The 15,876-nt window shown below is 53.7% G+C and overlaps 1 protein-coding gene across 2 annotated transcripts in view; it reads right to left on the bottom strand.

The window, feature by feature from the left end:
• MED27 (mediator complex subunit 27) overlaps window positions 1-15,662 on the bottom strand; it is a 167,070-nt gene extending 151,408 nt beyond the window's left edge. Inside the window, exons 1-2 of one of the 2 annotated variants that reach the window (XM_016133875.2) lie at window positions 15,437-15,662; window positions 13,291-13,435 (exon numbers count right to left, since the gene is read on the bottom strand). In XM_016133875.2, coding sequence (XP_015989361.2) covers window positions 13,291-13,435; window positions 15,437-15,639 — 348 coding nt within the window. In that variant the 5' untranslated portion in view covers window positions 15,640-15,662. The remainder of the gene's footprint in view (window positions 1-13,290; window positions 13,436-15,436) is intronic. The other variant, XM_016133877.2, reaches the window with a different exon arrangement.
• Window positions 15,663-15,876: the final 214 nt, after the last annotated feature.

Genomic DNA, 15,876 nt, shown 5'->3' with positions numbered 1-15,876 from the left:
CCTCCCCCCTCAGAAACAAGTCTGACTAGCACGAAACAGTGACTTGGAAGAAGATGAAACTACGTATCCGCCTGGACGAGAGCTGCTGGTTTGCCTTCTTCCGGGGAGCCTGGCCGGACGCGGGGAATAATGCCGCGGGGAGCAGCAGGCCCGGGCCGTGCCCCGGTCCCGGCACCAGCACTTGGCAGCTGCTGGGACCAACGTCGTGACGGGGGCAGTAGGGGCCGCGGCAGCACTCAGAAGGGCACCTCGCCCCGGCTTGGGGCGTTAGAGAAAGACTCTCCCGAGCATGTGATCGCAACGTGAAAAAAATAAATGAGACAGCATTAACCCGACAAGGAGGGGTGGGCCCGTGAATCGGCGTGAGGCGGCGGGGGGGGGGGGGGGGGGCAGGGCTTCGAGCGGGCTGGGTGCCAGGGCCCCGCGGCAGTCACACGCGGACCGTCGCAGGCCACGTTCTGGAGTCTGAACCCCGAGCACAAGGAGTCATCACCACATTCTAAGCAGAGACTTGTGTGATAGAACTTGCACTTTCAAAGGGCACGCTGAAGCCGCGCGGAGAAAGACAGGCGGTGGTGAGGCAGGGAGGCCGGTGAGGGGACCGCTGCAGGTGCCCCGGCTACGCGGGGGCACGGCCTGGACCGGGTGGCAGGGTCTGCTCGTCCGTCTGGCAGCACCCACCTACTGAGCCCAGAAGTGCCAGGCTCCGTGGAGACCACACTTGCCCACCGTGCCGGCCACCGGGGCTCAGCGCGGCTGACGTGCAGAGTGGCACCCAGAGGCAGGATTTTCCTCCGTCCACTCCAGGGCCCTTGTTCCCAGCTCTCTGCTGGACATCAGCTCTCAACTTGTCACCTCCCTCACAAGGCTGGCCCTGGGAGTAGAAGATGGGAGTTGAAGTCACTGGGGCCTGCCCTCCAGACCACACCAGGGTGCAGATATTGTCAACAACATTCCTTCAGGAGCAAAAGCAAACTGGAGGCTTTCGAGAGCCTTTCAAGAGCCTATCCCATTTTGTGACTCATCAGCATAAGGCAACTCCCCCGGAGGCATCCTCTGCTAACCAGGAGCTCTGAAAACCTTCCTCGAAAGCGCTACACGCCCATCACAATGGGACTTAGAAGGAAGGACAGCTCACTTTACTACTTGGAGGACGTCTCAACAGGAAAAGCAGCATTCCCCACAAGACATCTTGCTGGGAGAGTACCACGCCCCGGCTTTGTAAGCCAAGGTCCCCAGTCCAGTGTTTTGGCCGAGGATTCCAGTGCACTGCCAGCAGGATGATGTGGTCACACTGTCGGAGCCACTGTGAAAACGCATTAAAATTTCAATGTCAGAGCTCATCTGAGCAATTAAAATTAACACAGACCTCTGTCTCAGTGGGAAAAGCAGGGCTAGGGGAGCGCTGGGCTCCATAACTCTCCCTGGCATCTTTCAGCATCTGAAAGGCATTCAGAGCCAGCTGTTTTTTGCTATCCAAACCAAAAAGGTAACCGGTTCGTCTCCGCTGGCTGGAGTTAAGTGCTTGGGGGTGGCGGCAGAGCAGATGGGAATCTGCAGAGGAAAGAAAAACGAATACCCAGCGAGCGCCTACTATGTGCAGGCCCCGAGCTCAGTGCACTCACCACCGGGAAAATAAGTGTCTGCAGACACACTGTGCAGGTGAACAGGGGGAAACCTGGCGAGGAGCTACAGCAGAGAGAAATGCTCGCAGCGATCTATGAAGGAAGATGCGCGTCCATGTGATCACTGAACAAAACTCTTCAACAACTGCTTCGTCATTTTCTGCTCACCAAGAAGCAGAGGACGAGAATTCATTCTGTCTTGAAACCCAGAGTAATTCCAATTCTCATCACGACCCCCAGGGATGATGTAGGATTCTGAATCAATGCATTCAACTCTGGGAAACAGACTGAATTATGAAGCGTGGTTTTAAACCACGCTAGCAAAAAAAAAAAAACAGGATGATATTTTAAACGGTGAGAGAGATAAATGATAGGATGGACAGCCAGGTGGGCAGCCAGGCAACCAGAGTGAGCACCGTGCACCCTGTGGGCCCCAGTGTGCCCCTGGGGAGGTACTGAAGTTGGTGCGTAAGGATAATCTCACCCATGGGTACAACCATCCTCCAGGGCCCCAGGTAACTAAACGAAATTTAAACAGACTTGGTAGTAAAGACAAGGAGTAACAAATGTGTAGCACTGTTTGATAGAGTCGCCAACCTGTGTCACCAAGAACCACGGAGAGTTCTCGTACTGACGGACGCAGGCTAACAGGGCCAGATCTGGGAACGAAGGTGTCGGGGAAGTCAGCATCCTGAAGCTGACTGAACGACTGACTGCCTTTTCCCTCTGGACACAAACGTAAGACGTTTAATGTTCTCTTGAAACCAATGAGAACCCCTTAAAACAAGCGCAGCCTTAGTTTAGGCTCAGCAGGACAGGGCAAACTGGTGACATGCCAAGGGCAAACAAACCAGAAAAGTGTATATTACTAGCAGTAAATTTGCATTTCCATGAAGCATATGACAGAAATAAAATGCACCAAGCTATAAAAACAGAATGATATTTAAGATATCAGGACACAGAGAGAATCTCCTTTGGGCTCAGACACTGTTCTACTAAGTTAGATGTGCCAATTAGGGAGCCGGCACCCTGTGACTGATGCCCTTTCTGATAGTAAAGACTGGTAAACTGAGGCATATAAAGGCCAGCAGTAGAGCCAGTATTAAAACCAGGTGCTCTGGCGCTTAACTCGCCTTATCAAGTTAGAAAGCTGGATATAGTCTCAGTTCTAAGATGGGAATTGATCAGTTTCATTCACTGTTTCTAGAACAGTCTCTGCAGCAGAGCAGGTGCTCAATAAATGGATACTGAATGGATAGATATTTCCTAGCAAAAAGGACACTACTCAGAAATAGTCTAGAAACGAATAAGACTGGGCATTTTACCACAAGCGCGAGCATTCTCCTGCATGTGGATGCGAGCGCACACTCAGAGCCTGCAGACTAGACTCTCTCCTGCAAAACTCTACCCTGCAGAGTCATCAGGAGAGAGCCGAGCCCAGAATGCTTAGCGGTGACAACTCCTGGCAAGTGATCAATAATCAGAGAGGCCTATTGACTGAGAATAATAACAATAATACAGTATACCTTTCCAACCCTAAAACACATAGACACCTAAACAACTGACATCTCATGAACCCAATGGAGGACTCAGTACAATTCCTGTTAAATAGGGGGAAAAAGGCAGGGAGTGGTCCTATCTCCCACGCAGCCATCCTTGGTGCCCCTGCCCATGACAGTTAGGGCCTCCAAGGCAGGCCCTTTCTTTTCATGACATGCCCAGCAAAGATGCCAGTTAGCTGCTACAATCCCAACTTATCATGACCAGAGCAGATGAGGGTGTCTGCCTCTCAGAGACTGAAGGGCCTGGACTGCTTTGCTCATGCAGGTCAAGGTAGTGCCCCGAGCCGCAGCCCTGCCCTGTGCGCGGACTGCAGCTGTCAGTGGAGCACACCCATCCCCACTGGGCCCTCTGATGCTCACGTGACCTGCCCACTGCTCCTGCTTCACCGACAGGATCGGCAGCCGCGAAACCGCAGGTGAAAGGCCGTATCTCAGCAGGCCGCAACGGCAAGAAAAACCTCTCTGCTCTTCCGGACATCCAGCTGATACTCCTTTTCCAAGCGGCCAAATACTGCAAGTCTCAGCTAAAGAGTGACTCGGACAAGTCACCCTCTCTATAAACTGAGGGGCAATGACCTACCTGATTCCTGAGGTCCCCCTGCGATCTCACACTTCGTCAAAGTCAGTACAGTGCCCAGAGTTTATGGATGTATGGCAGGGGCCGGAGGAACCTCAGCCACTGAGTGCCTACTGTGTACTGAATGCGACGTGTTCGGAGATGATGCCACAGGCCCAGGCCTCGAGAACACGGGACAGACCGGGACCGCCAGCAGCCACAGCACTGTATGATCAGCGCAGCCGCCAAGAGAGACAATGGCGACTGCCTGGTCGTCCTGGAGGCTTCTCTAAAGCAACACTCTCGTGAGCCTGCAGGAGGACGCAGGAGAGCAAGCCTCGGAAAGGCACAGGGCGCTCCAGACAGCGGGTGGCGAGCAGCAGGCCCCGTCACCCGCTCTGGGCTCCTGAGGGCAGACCCGGGTGTGTCTGGCGGAGCAGCCACGAGTGAAGCTAGAGATTTCAGGAAGAGCCTCCAGTTCCGGGGCTCGAGGGAAGCCTGACGGGGCACCAAAGCGGGGAAGACAAGAGTTACTGACTTGCCAGAACCTACTAGATGAGTAAGGTGTCCCCCAGGAGGAAGTGAGGGTCTTGGGGCATTCCAGTCACTTTGACAAGTCAGCAAGAAGACGCAGAAGGCTGAGCCGAGGCCCCGGCCCAGAGGCCAGCCCCTGCAGCCAGCTCGCCAAGCCCAAGTGGCTGCAGTGACCTGGAGCCTCCCCAAAATAAGTGACTGCAGCGAGAGAACGCCCAGACAAGGCAACGGGAGGGAGTGCACACGGCTCCAGAAGCCAGGGGACAGGGTGCAAGCTGGGGCCACACAGACGTAGCCCCCTCCCCCACACACACACACAGGGAACTCCTGAGCCAGCCGAGGGGGCCCCCAACGTGAGGGTGGGGCGGCAGGCAATGCAGCACGAAGCCGCCAGGCGCTCGCCTCCCTCCCTCCCTCCCCCCTCTCAGCTCGCTTGCACCCAGTAACAGCAGCAGCCGCCCAAAGCGCCCAAAGCGCCCAAAGCGCCCAAAGCGCCCAAAGCGCGAAGCACGAGGCGAAACAAACAGCAGCAGGTTCTACAGGGCGGAAACGCGAATACTCTACAAGGGAAAGAGGAAGAGATGTTGAGGCTTCGATTTACCCCCAAATACCGTTTTCTGACACACTTAGAAATAACTACCATTTGTGAACTCCCACCATGCATCCTACCCCCAACGCCACGTGTATTTTCTCACGAGACTCCCAGGCCAGCCCCAGACCTCGGTTCTGCGCCCACTTCACAGCCCAGAAGACCAAGGCTCAGAGGTGTCAGGTGTCTAAGTCCTAACGCAAGATGAGGCTTAATCTTGTGAGGGTGGCGAACAGGCAGGGTGGGGAGCAGCAATGACGGGTGTAGACAGGGGACGCGATGCGGGTCCCCGGAAGGCTTCCCCGAGGCAGTGACACGCAAGCTGGGGCCTAAACGACTAAGATGCCGGTAAGCCGCCAGGCTCGACGCCGAACACTCCGGGTCGCGCTCGTGCGGCGCCCCCGAGCCCCGAGGCAGGCCTGCCCGTGCCACTCCACAGATGAGGAAACCGAGGTCCGGGACTCTGGCCCGGGTCCGTCTTTTTCCAGCCTCGGCCCTGTGCACAAGGACGAGAAGCCCTCTGAATGCCGGCTGGGGAGCCGGGACGAGTCCTGGGGAAGATGGGGGAACCACTGAGGGGCGTCCATGAGCTGCCGACGGTGCGGAGGCCCCTGGAGAGCCGCGAGTGGGGGAAACCAGTGGGGAGGCTGAGCGTCCCCCCCCCCCCCGCAGCGGGGGCCTGGGCTCAGGCAGCAGCAGGGGCCTGGGCTCAGGCAGCAGCGGTTGGGAGAGAAGGGGAGAGAGAGGTTGTGAAGAGCTGGGACCAACGGCCCTCGGCAGGTGACAGGGCCTGCGTGCCTGGCTGCACACGGCGCCCCAGCACGAGGCGCGGGCGGTGGGGCAGGGCCTCAGGCCCGGGCGCGCTCCCAGAGGCCTGCGCCTCCGAGCGCGGATGCCCCGCAGCCACTTTGGTACTCGGGTCTGGATCTCGGGGAAGAGACCTGGGCTGGCGACAGGTGTCATTCGTGCGTGGCTCGCAGGTGCTGAGAAGAGACAGACGACCCAGAGAAGCCTTGTGCAACGGGAGAGAAGCAATGACAAGCTAGCGACTCTTCCCTGGGTCACACGCGCCACGCAGAGAAGACAAGAAAGCGGGGGCCTGGCGACAGGCTCGTCCCGTGCCTGCAGTGACACGCCTCCTCCCCCACCACTGTGCAGCTCCCCACCGAGGAACGTGGGCCACGTTCCTGTCTTCTCAACGTTCCTGGGAGAGAGAAGAACGCGCCCCTTCCAGGTCCCTCATCGGCCCAGGAAAGGCCAGTGCAGGACGGCAAGAGGGGGTGGGTCAGTCCCCAACGGGCCGCGTGTGCCGGGGCGCAGGCGTGACCCACCGCCAGCAGCCTCCGCAGCCTCCCCAGGGCTACTCCGAAAGTTCCTTCTCTTTTAGAGAAAACGAACGACACAGTCACAAACTGGATGCCAGGCAACAACAAAGGGGCAGTTTTCAGAAACTGCAACTAGCAAGTGGAGCGTGGAGACAGGGAACTAGGCCGGAGCCTCGGGAGGGAGCGCCCGTGGAACCGGGTGCCACACCAGCGGTCCCCGGTGTCTGCGCCCGGTGTCTCGCACGAGGCCCCCGCCGCCCAGAGCCTCTGACGGGCGGCTGTCCGGGAAAGGGGTCCGCGGCAGCTGCACCTTCCTGTGCCCGAGACACTCGCAGCAGCCACAGCACCGCACTCAGCACCGCGTGAGAATCGCTCCCCTCCGCTGCCCAGGCCGGGCTTGCACTTCCACGACCACAGAAACGCACGAGTAACTCCACTCGCCTCGCCAGGCAGGGGTGCAAGGGGCGTGAGCGGTCATCCGGTCCAACCCGCATCCTACTGACGAGGAGCCGGAACCCAGAGGAGCAGAGCCACAGGTATAAGGTCACACAGCGCGCCACACAGCAGACGGCCACAGCTGAGTTATGGCCGCGAAACCCTGCCCGGTGTCCCCACTACATGCTGCCTGCCTGCAGCGGCACCAACAGAAGTGGCAGAAGACTGCTTCCCTGCACGCAGTCAGAACTGCGCGCTCGCTACACGCTGGGCACGGTCCCGGGAGCCTCGGGCACGGTCGACTCACCGGTCCTCCCAGCCTGACAGGCGGAAGCTGCTGCCACCCACCCCTGACTGACGAGAGGGCTGAGACAGGCAGCGAATGTGACCTGCCCCACATCACAGAGCTGGCGGAGGGCCCGGGGACCCAAAGCTGTAGTCGACCCCACAGCCCTGCTGGTGACAAGCACCCGATTCACTAAGCAGCTTCCTGTGCAAACATCTTCCTAAAGAAACACCGCCAGAAGCCTCGGATTCGCCCACGATGCGTTCCCACCGGGGAAGAGGACCCACTTGCAACGTCTGGACTCCCAGCTCTCCCTGCTCTCCACAGCCCCCTGGGGGCTTCTCGCCCTGCCTTTACCATCAGGCAATTCCCACCTTCCGCCCAGGCCTGCCCAGGCCTGCCCACCCCGGGGCCCCAGACCGAATGCCCGCGCCCTCGCCCTTGCCCCCCGTTTCTGGGGAAGGAGCCCCCCGCCTGGCGCTGTCAACAGCCTGTGAACGTGGGAACTGCAGACGTCCGCGCTCGGGCTCCCCCAGGAAAACGGTGCTGTTACGGAAAGGAATTTCTAATTTGCAGGATTTCAGGGGAAGATATTAAAGTCAAGGGTGGGAGGTGGGGCGGGAGGCAGAAACGGCCATTAGGCAGCCGCTTAGGCAGCCGCGCGGCCTCGGGGCCTGTCCTCGGGGTGAAGACAGAAATGCCGCCCCGTGAGTGTTCGCCGTGCCAGGTGCCGCCGCGCTTGCGTGATCTCGTTTAGTCTCGTGACAGCTTTCCAAGGTGGTACAAATGTCCCTCTATTGTAGAGAGTATAAAACTGGGGCACAGAGGCCAGCCTCAGAGCTGCTGGGTGGCAGGGCTGCAATGTGAACCAAAGTGGTCCCGCTCCGGAGGCTGTGGTCTTCACCAGAGCCACGCTGCCACTCCACGAACACTGTGCCTTGTCGCTTCAACCACCAGTTATGTCGCAATATATGCGAGTTATCCTAAGGCATTTTACATGCATTATTTCACTTAATCTTCACCACAACACTATGACAGAAATACTCATATTATCCCCACTTTACAGATGAGGAAACCGATGCTCGAGGTAGAGAGTACGTGCAGAGCTGGATCGGAACTTGGACAGCCTGACTTGGTGACTTACACTTAAGCCTTGACATTTCAGGCTTAACTTCCTTACTTCGGAATCCAACATTATCTAGAAACCCAGGAGGTTGGTTCTGTTTCATTGTTTCATTCTGTTTGGCTGTTACTCTTCGTTCCTTTCCTAATGGCTCCCTGAGGCCCATGGCATCAGAGTTTGAGGATGGGGAGAAGGAAAGGCTGCAGGGCTCAAGGCTAATAAGCAGCGCAGTCTCTACTGCAGTCGAGCCCACTCCTGTAGCAAGAGCAAGTGACGAGCTACCGTGAAGGTTCGATTGAGGTGAAGAACAGCTCAGAGCGTGGCACCTGGTCCCGCTGCTAAGAAGGACAGTCCAGAACAGAGCCCGACCCTCAGTCACGACAATTAGGCATTTCGGTGATTTTCCCTTCCTCGCTGTGTTCTGAATGAATCTGTACTCCCTGAACACGGACCAGAGAGGAGCCAGGACCCAGCCCGGCTAAGAGGCGGGTGGAGCAGACTCTCCCTCTCCCAGGCAGTTTGCACGTCACTGCCAAAACGACAGCTGCCACAGAACACCTGACATCAGGTGCAGCTGCTCGAATTAGCCTGACTCAGTCGACTCCAGAAGACTTCTACCAGTCCCCTCCCCTCCTAAGCCCTGGCTGTCACCTGCCTCCCTTAGACAGGGAGCACCAGGTGACAAACGACTTAGATAAAACTGCTAACCTCAGTCCTCAAAGAGACAGAATATCATCGCTTCACCAAGTGACCTCGCCCTGCCCTTGCAAACCCTCTCTGGATCCCAGCCCCGGCCTCCAGCTTGGGACCTCAGAACCTCCTCCACGAGGGGCACAACGAGGTTCCTCAGCAATGGCCAGAAACGGAAATGCCCGCACGTACTCCATCAAACACCCAAGCAAGCAAACCGCAGAAGGGCTGTAAATTAAAAATTCAACAGCAAAAGCTTTTATTTATCCTTTCCTTCATTCAAGGCATTTTAACCGAAAGCTTATGGTATGCCAGGCGCCCTGCTAGGTGCTGGGGACTCCCAGCAGGGAACAAGGCAAAGGATTTCTGCTCAGGTGCTTAAAAGCAGACAGGGTCCTTAAAAGGGGGGGGGGCCTCAGGGTTGTGATTTAAACAATCCCACCCCTGGTAGCAGAAACACAAAGAGCAGCTTCCAGGACGGACTTGAGAGATGACTGTTACAGTAACGGATTGCAAACAGAACAGTTCAGGAGGGCAGAATGGAGGAAATGCCTTCGGGTTTCCCCAATGAATATTCCCGGAATAGAAAGGTGCTCTTTCTCTAATGAAAATGTAATTAAGCACGTAAAAACAAATACCCGGAGGCGGCGGCTTCCTCTGGACCCACTTCCCAGCCCCAGGAGAAAGGGGCTGCTGGGGTCTTTGCTGCTTCAGACACCACCCAGGAAAGGCCGGGTCTTAGTCCGCTTTTCAGGCAAAGAAACGAGTAGACTTCTGCCACACACAAATGAAGAGAGTCGAAGCCGAAAAGAAAAGCCTGGTAACGAGACGCTGGAAACCTTCAGAAAGGGGCCTGCAGAATAGTTCTGTCTAACTCTCAGCATGTCTGAACATAATAAGCAACATACAGTGTGCACTGGCTATCTGACGGCGAGAACAGAGTCGATGCCAATTATTTTGTGCCCTCATCAAGAAAGCGTGTCATCCCTCTACAGAACAATTACCGAGAGGTGCACAAGAGTTAAAAGCTAAATTCTTCTCCCAATTCAGCACGGGAAAAGTGCTGCTCACAGCAACTTGACATTTCATTAGATTAATTTTTAAATGTGTTATCCTAACAATTATGCCAACTACCATATAATTAATATTCCAACTGACTTTACAAAAATTACAAAATCTCCTAAAGAAAATAATGAGTCATTAGGCATGAACGAGATTTTTCTATGGCCAATAGCACATAAAACAGAAAGTTCATCGCATAATGGGTGGTTATCAAAGCTTTTTCCATACTTCCTCCAATTCTTAGCCAATAGTGCGCAAAGCTGACACTGGCAAGTTATCCCAAACGTCACTTAACATATTAATGCGCTTGCTGGTCTGAACTCTTTGAGGGTAAAATGATGCATGAGGAAAGCCCTAGCAATGAAAAAGCTCCTTTCATTTGTAGAAAGGCAAGATAAACACATATAATTGTTTGCTGCTTCCAAATCCCCAGCTGGAAATTAGAATACTGGCTCATTTCTTGGGGTTATTTATTGAGTTTTTTAAGAAAGGTACGTAAGACATCCTTACCCTTGTTTTCCTCTTTCCTTTCAGGGTATTACTCTCATAGTCTACCTTAAATCCTTTCTAGAGTCAGGTAAGATATTAAATAAGTCACAGTCAAATAGGACATTATCTACCCTAGCAGAAATGAGAAAACTCGGCTTCCCCAGAGCCCACCTGTGAGGGGCGGGCAGGGCCTGCGCAGCCCCGGAGCAGAGCAGGGAGCCCACCGCAGCCTCCACAGGAAGGCGTGCAGCAGCTGAGTAGCGATGTCTGCCCCAGCAGAAGTGACAGTTTCAGGACCCCTGCACCATGCGTTTGCCACCTCCGTCCTACCATAAACCATTAAAAATCAGTAAAATGTGTACGGAGATCCATGAATAGAATATAACACGTGGACTGTCTCCAGCACATAAGTTGAAGGAGGGGAGAATGATTTCTATAGTCAAAAACCTGAAGCCACCTAGATAAAACATCAAATTTTAGAGGAAAGAACACTTACTTAAGTCAGCCTAGCTATAGAGCCACGAGCAGGTCAGTCCACTGAGCCTGGGTTTGCGCAGCTGTAAAGTAGGAGGTTGAACTAAAGCGCTCTTCACCACTCTCTTCGTTTCTACTAATCAAAGTCACAAGCAGCCCCAGATCCCCTCTCTGCTGGGGCACTAGGGAGCTGGCGAAAGAGCAGTTACTTTACAGAGTCACTCTACCGGACATGACTGAAACCCTGACAGCTCTCACACTGCTCATACGGGATTTACAATCTGATAACATTTCTACATCTATTTTTACCCTGCAGCATCACCAGGACAAGTTCTGTATACTTAATTCCCTTAATTAGGCCCCTTTTCCACCTGGGGCAAGGGTGGGGTCAGGGGCAGGAACTTCTGTTTTAATACTCCAGCTATTAAATCCAGCAATTAAACTGCCTTTGCTCCAAAGCTAAGTATCACTGCTTTGATTTAAAACCAGTCACCTACCCGGAGTCCCCTTCACACATAGTTCTGAGATCAGCCCAAATCTTCCCAATGCTGAAAAGCGCCCGTTGCTCTAGCCTCTTCTAGAACAAATGTATCCACGTGACACATCAATGCAGCTTCCGTGTCCAAACACCGACAAGCAAGACTAGAGTCTTGCCTAGGAGAAATGAATCGCACTGTGCACCTACTGCCCAGCTCCCACCTGAGCACCAGGCAGGCTCACGTCAAGATGACCGACAGCACCGCTGGGAAAACACGGGCCCACAAACGGGACAGCCTGAGAGGGCGGTGTTGTCTGTGTTGTCTGGGACCGTCTCGTGTCTGGCCTTGGCAACTGCGACAGATATACATCATTTTTTGTCTGCCCTGCATCCCCATCTTGTGGGAACTGCCTCTCTCCAACTCCAAGGAGCCCTACTTCCTGTGCTGCAGGTGATCCGTATTGGCCAATCAGAGAATCTCACCCCCTGGACTTAATAAACTGCCTCAGGGGCAACTTACCCAGCAGGGCCAGAATCCCTTTCCAGGGTCTGATGTAGATACCGCAAATCACCTGGTACAGGGACCACACACACCTACAACTGCCAGGCTGTCTTTTCTACCACCTGGAGAGCATCAGGCCAACACAGGAGTGCAGGCTTAGAGAGGGCAAGATCCCCACACTACCTGGGCACCCTGATCCTCAAGGCCAAATTGTTTTTGTCACCGGCAGCCCAGAGTTTGGGGACAAGCCTTAAAGGCTAAATGCATACATCTGAGGCTCAAGTTCCTTCTTTAGCTCTTCATGATCAACCACTTCTCCCCGAATCCCTCAGATTCAGCTTCCAGCATTCCACCCCAAACCTAAGAATACTAAGTAGCCCCCATAGAGAAATTCAAAGAAACAGTTCTGCACACCTGAAACACTGTCAAGGCTCACCTGTCTCTGAAGACCAGAGGGTGAAAGGACCACAGAAAGGAGGGAAAGCAGCGGATAGCTGGAGGGGGCAGGGCAGTCCCGACCAGCAGCAGTGAGAACAACTGCCCCCAGCGGCAGCACGGACCAATGAGGAACGCTTCCAAAATCAGTCCACGGACACGTTCCAGTTCTCTATCAGCAGGGAAAAGAAAAATACACAGCCCACAGCTCCCAAGCAAAAGAAGCCTGTCAATAAACTAACTGTTTCCAGGCTTATGAGCCTAGTTCTAGTCCTGTGATTTTTAGACTACGCTTTAGTCCTCCTTTTATAGCTGTCCTAGGGTCTGTGCCGCAGGAACTATGAATAGCAAATTCTATGGAGCACGTTTAGAACAATCTCCCTCAGGCAGGGTCTAAAGTAACTGAAGAGTAACCTAACAAGCAGTCCTCTCGTGAGGTTCCTCCATCGATGACCAGGGAAAAGACAGAACAAGCAACACAAACAACGTGAGTGGCTGCACCTTTAGAGCAGCGGTCCCCAACTTTTATGACACCAGGGACCGGGGCTCCCATGAGAATCTAACACCTGATGGTCTGAGGTAGAGCTGAGGCAGTGATGCCAGCGCTGAGGAGCAGCTGCAGATACAGATGAAGCTTCGCCCACTCACCCGCCACTCTCCTCCTGCCATGCGACCCGGTGTCCAACAGGCCACAGACCAGTACCAGTCCACAGCCCGGGGGCTGGAGACCCCTGCTTTATTCCACCAGTCCTTACCCTTCTGGGGGTCATGGCCTTATCTGAGAATGTGATGAAGCTTCCTGTCTTCCCCATAAGAAAAATGCACATACCACATTCTGCATATAATTGCAAGGGGTTCATAAAAGCTGCTTCCTATGGCCAGACTCCAGGTTAAATACGCTTGACTTGGATTTTTTTAATTTAACTACCTGAGCATCACGAATAAGCCCCAGAATTTAAGAACTACACAACAGCTCATAGGGAAATTCAGAAACTTCCAACTCTGGAAGCCCATGCTGAATGAGGAACAAAAAAACAATAATTCCCCCTCACCTTCTGCATTCCCACAGTATAAGAAAACGTGCCTTTCCCTAAGTCAGAGCCACTTCTGACACGTCACCCTTACCTTGTTTGACCACTTATACGCTTGAAGCAGTTGACTATAGAGAGGAGTTTTGTCCTGCACAGGATCCAGGCTTAACAGGCCGCTGTTATGCAGAGGATGGTTCTCAGATGGCTTGCCGACCAAATTGCTCAGGCGTTCGAGCTCACTGAAAAGTAAATAGATAGAGCAAATCAACCTGAGTTCGCTGAAACTCCAGTGTTGAGCCAGCCCTGTTGGTCGAAGACTGCTCTTCAAGCTGTCCGTCAGAAGACCCATAGGGAGAAGTACTTTTTTGAAAGGTGAAAAAGGTAAGTGACAACCAAGAACATCTCTAATTGGGCGCTTATATTATTTAAAACCAAGTTCTCTGGTGCCATTCCAGAGGAGAAAATAAAAAGTTTAGGGCACTAGAATCAATAAGACTCCTCAAATTGGGATTTTAAAACTTGCATTATCTCTGCCAAGAGAGGAGACGTGGAGAGCACCTGGAATTTTGAAATAGGGTACAATGCTGCTTCTCACCAAGAGTTCTCGGAATCACGTACAGATCATTACATTTGGCAGAACAGCAAGTACCTGAATAAATGATGATTATTTATCATTCATATAGAGATATGCTTGTACACGGTGCTTCACAGATGGTAAAACTTAACAAAACAAAGAAGACATAAAATAAACAAATGCAATAGGAAGACACCATGGAGGGGACTGTGTCGAACAAACACACTTCAGTCTAGTGGGAAAACTCGAGATACGCTGGGGAAAGCGAGCCAACGGCAGAAGCACGGTGCAGGAGCACGTCGTGCGTGGCGAGTCCCCATCTGCCAATACAAGACCCCAGGCACAGCTCCTCATGCCACATTCACTTTGCCATCCTCAGCCGCCTTCTTGGCAATACTATATAAAGATTTAAGAAGACAAAGGGTAATGTAAACATTCTGAAACTTTCTTAAGTGGCAAGGGGCTATAACAACCTGAATGTGACAAAGGGAAGCAAATCAGAAGGGAAACGAGGAGAGGAAAGACAACCATCGCATCCCTAAAGCAGGGAAAGTATTAGCTGGCACTGTGCCAGAGAACAGCACGTGGATGTAGGAGTTGAGGAAGGGTGTGTGGTTTCTTGGCTTTCCACGGAATGGCAACTACTTGAGGGGAGCGGGGAAGGCTCCCATCATCTGGTCACCACCTCCTCCTCTATTCTACCTCCTCCTTCCATCTGGTTACTAAGGAGACCAAGTTGAGGAGGAAAAAAAAAAAATCCAACCACTCCAGAATTCATAGGATAGCTAACTCACCAAATGCCTTTTCCTGCTAAGGTCAGTTCTGAGAAATAAAAGGCAAAACTGAAATTCTAACCTCCCTAGAAAGGACAGACTCTCTTAAGGAAGAGGAGACAAGTTGAGAACATAACCAATTAAAGAGTGACTACTATGTGCCTTTTACACACATCCTCCCATTTAATTCTTACACCACTTGTAACATAGAAGTAAAGAAAGTAACCTGCAAGCGAGAAAGAAATGTGCAATCCTTAACCCCAAAGGACCACAAATACTGAGGGAGAGGCATAAATGATTAAGCTTTCTGGCCTGAGATTAGTTCTCTCTTGAGGAAGGCGCAGTGAAGAGTGGGAGTGACAGTCCTGAGCAGATGGCTTTGGACGAGGAAGAGGGAAAGGAAGATCAAGGCGTTGTGTCGTGCTTGGGATGGGGTAGGGTTGAACTTGACAAATTCCAAGTTCAGGGGCGAGGAATTACGGCTAATCGGACCGGGTGCACTTGGGTTTGGGGCAGGGTCCTGTTTGGCACTATCAGTGCAGTTTGATGAGATATGGTGGGGCACAGATGGCCTACAGGTGAGAAAGCTGCCAAATTAACATGAGCAGTGGAAGTTCACAGAAAGAGCACGTCTCCTCGCGAAGAATCAGAGCGACCACGGAAGGGGTCCTAGGCGGCAGGAGACAGCCAGGACTGAGAGGCCAAGAGAAGGTTGATGGGCGCGCGCAGGTGGGGGATGAGGTGTGCCAGAGGGACAGGCAGAGGCTTGGAGAGGACAGAAAGAGAACAAGGGAGCAATGGAAAGGGATGGCCACGCCCGAGTGGACAGACTCGCGCGGGGTCGGCACAGGGTGGGAGCCAGGCCGACCCCGACCCCTTCGGCCGGTACCTACTTGAGGTCCCGGTTGACCGAATGCAAGTTGTCCTGGAAGTGAGCGATGAAGGCCTTCTCCCGGCCCTCCAGCGTCTCCTTGTTCTGCATGCCATCCTTCAGGCAGTCGAACACCCTGCTCACGCTGGAGCGCAGCGCCTGGATGGCACTAATAGCGTGGGCGAAGGCCTCCAGGTTCACTCCGACACTGAGCACGTCCGCCATGTTTTCGCCGCCGCGGCCGGCTCTCCAAAGCCGGCTTCCCAAGCAAAAAGCCGCGCTCGTTGATGACGCAACCCCCAGAGGCCTATGGGAAATGTAGTTTTCCTGGGGCGGAGCTGCCCAGGTGGTTTGTGCGGCGCTATCGCAAGAGGCTTTCCGTGCTTTAACTGAACGGAGGCGTGGGCAGGAAAGTGATCCTTTCCATTAAGGGAGGTCCGGCTGCACGCTGGGCTTTTTTAT

Source organism: Rousettus aegyptiacus, unplaced genomic scaffold, assembly GCF_014176215.1.
Source record: "Rousettus aegyptiacus isolate mRouAeg1 unplaced genomic scaffold, mRouAeg1.p scaffold_m13_p_3, whole genome shotgun sequence".
Lineage (NCBI taxonomy): Eukaryota > Metazoa > Chordata > Mammalia > Chiroptera > Pteropodidae > Rousettus > Rousettus aegyptiacus.
This window is presented reverse-complemented; position numbering and strand designations above follow the sequence as displayed.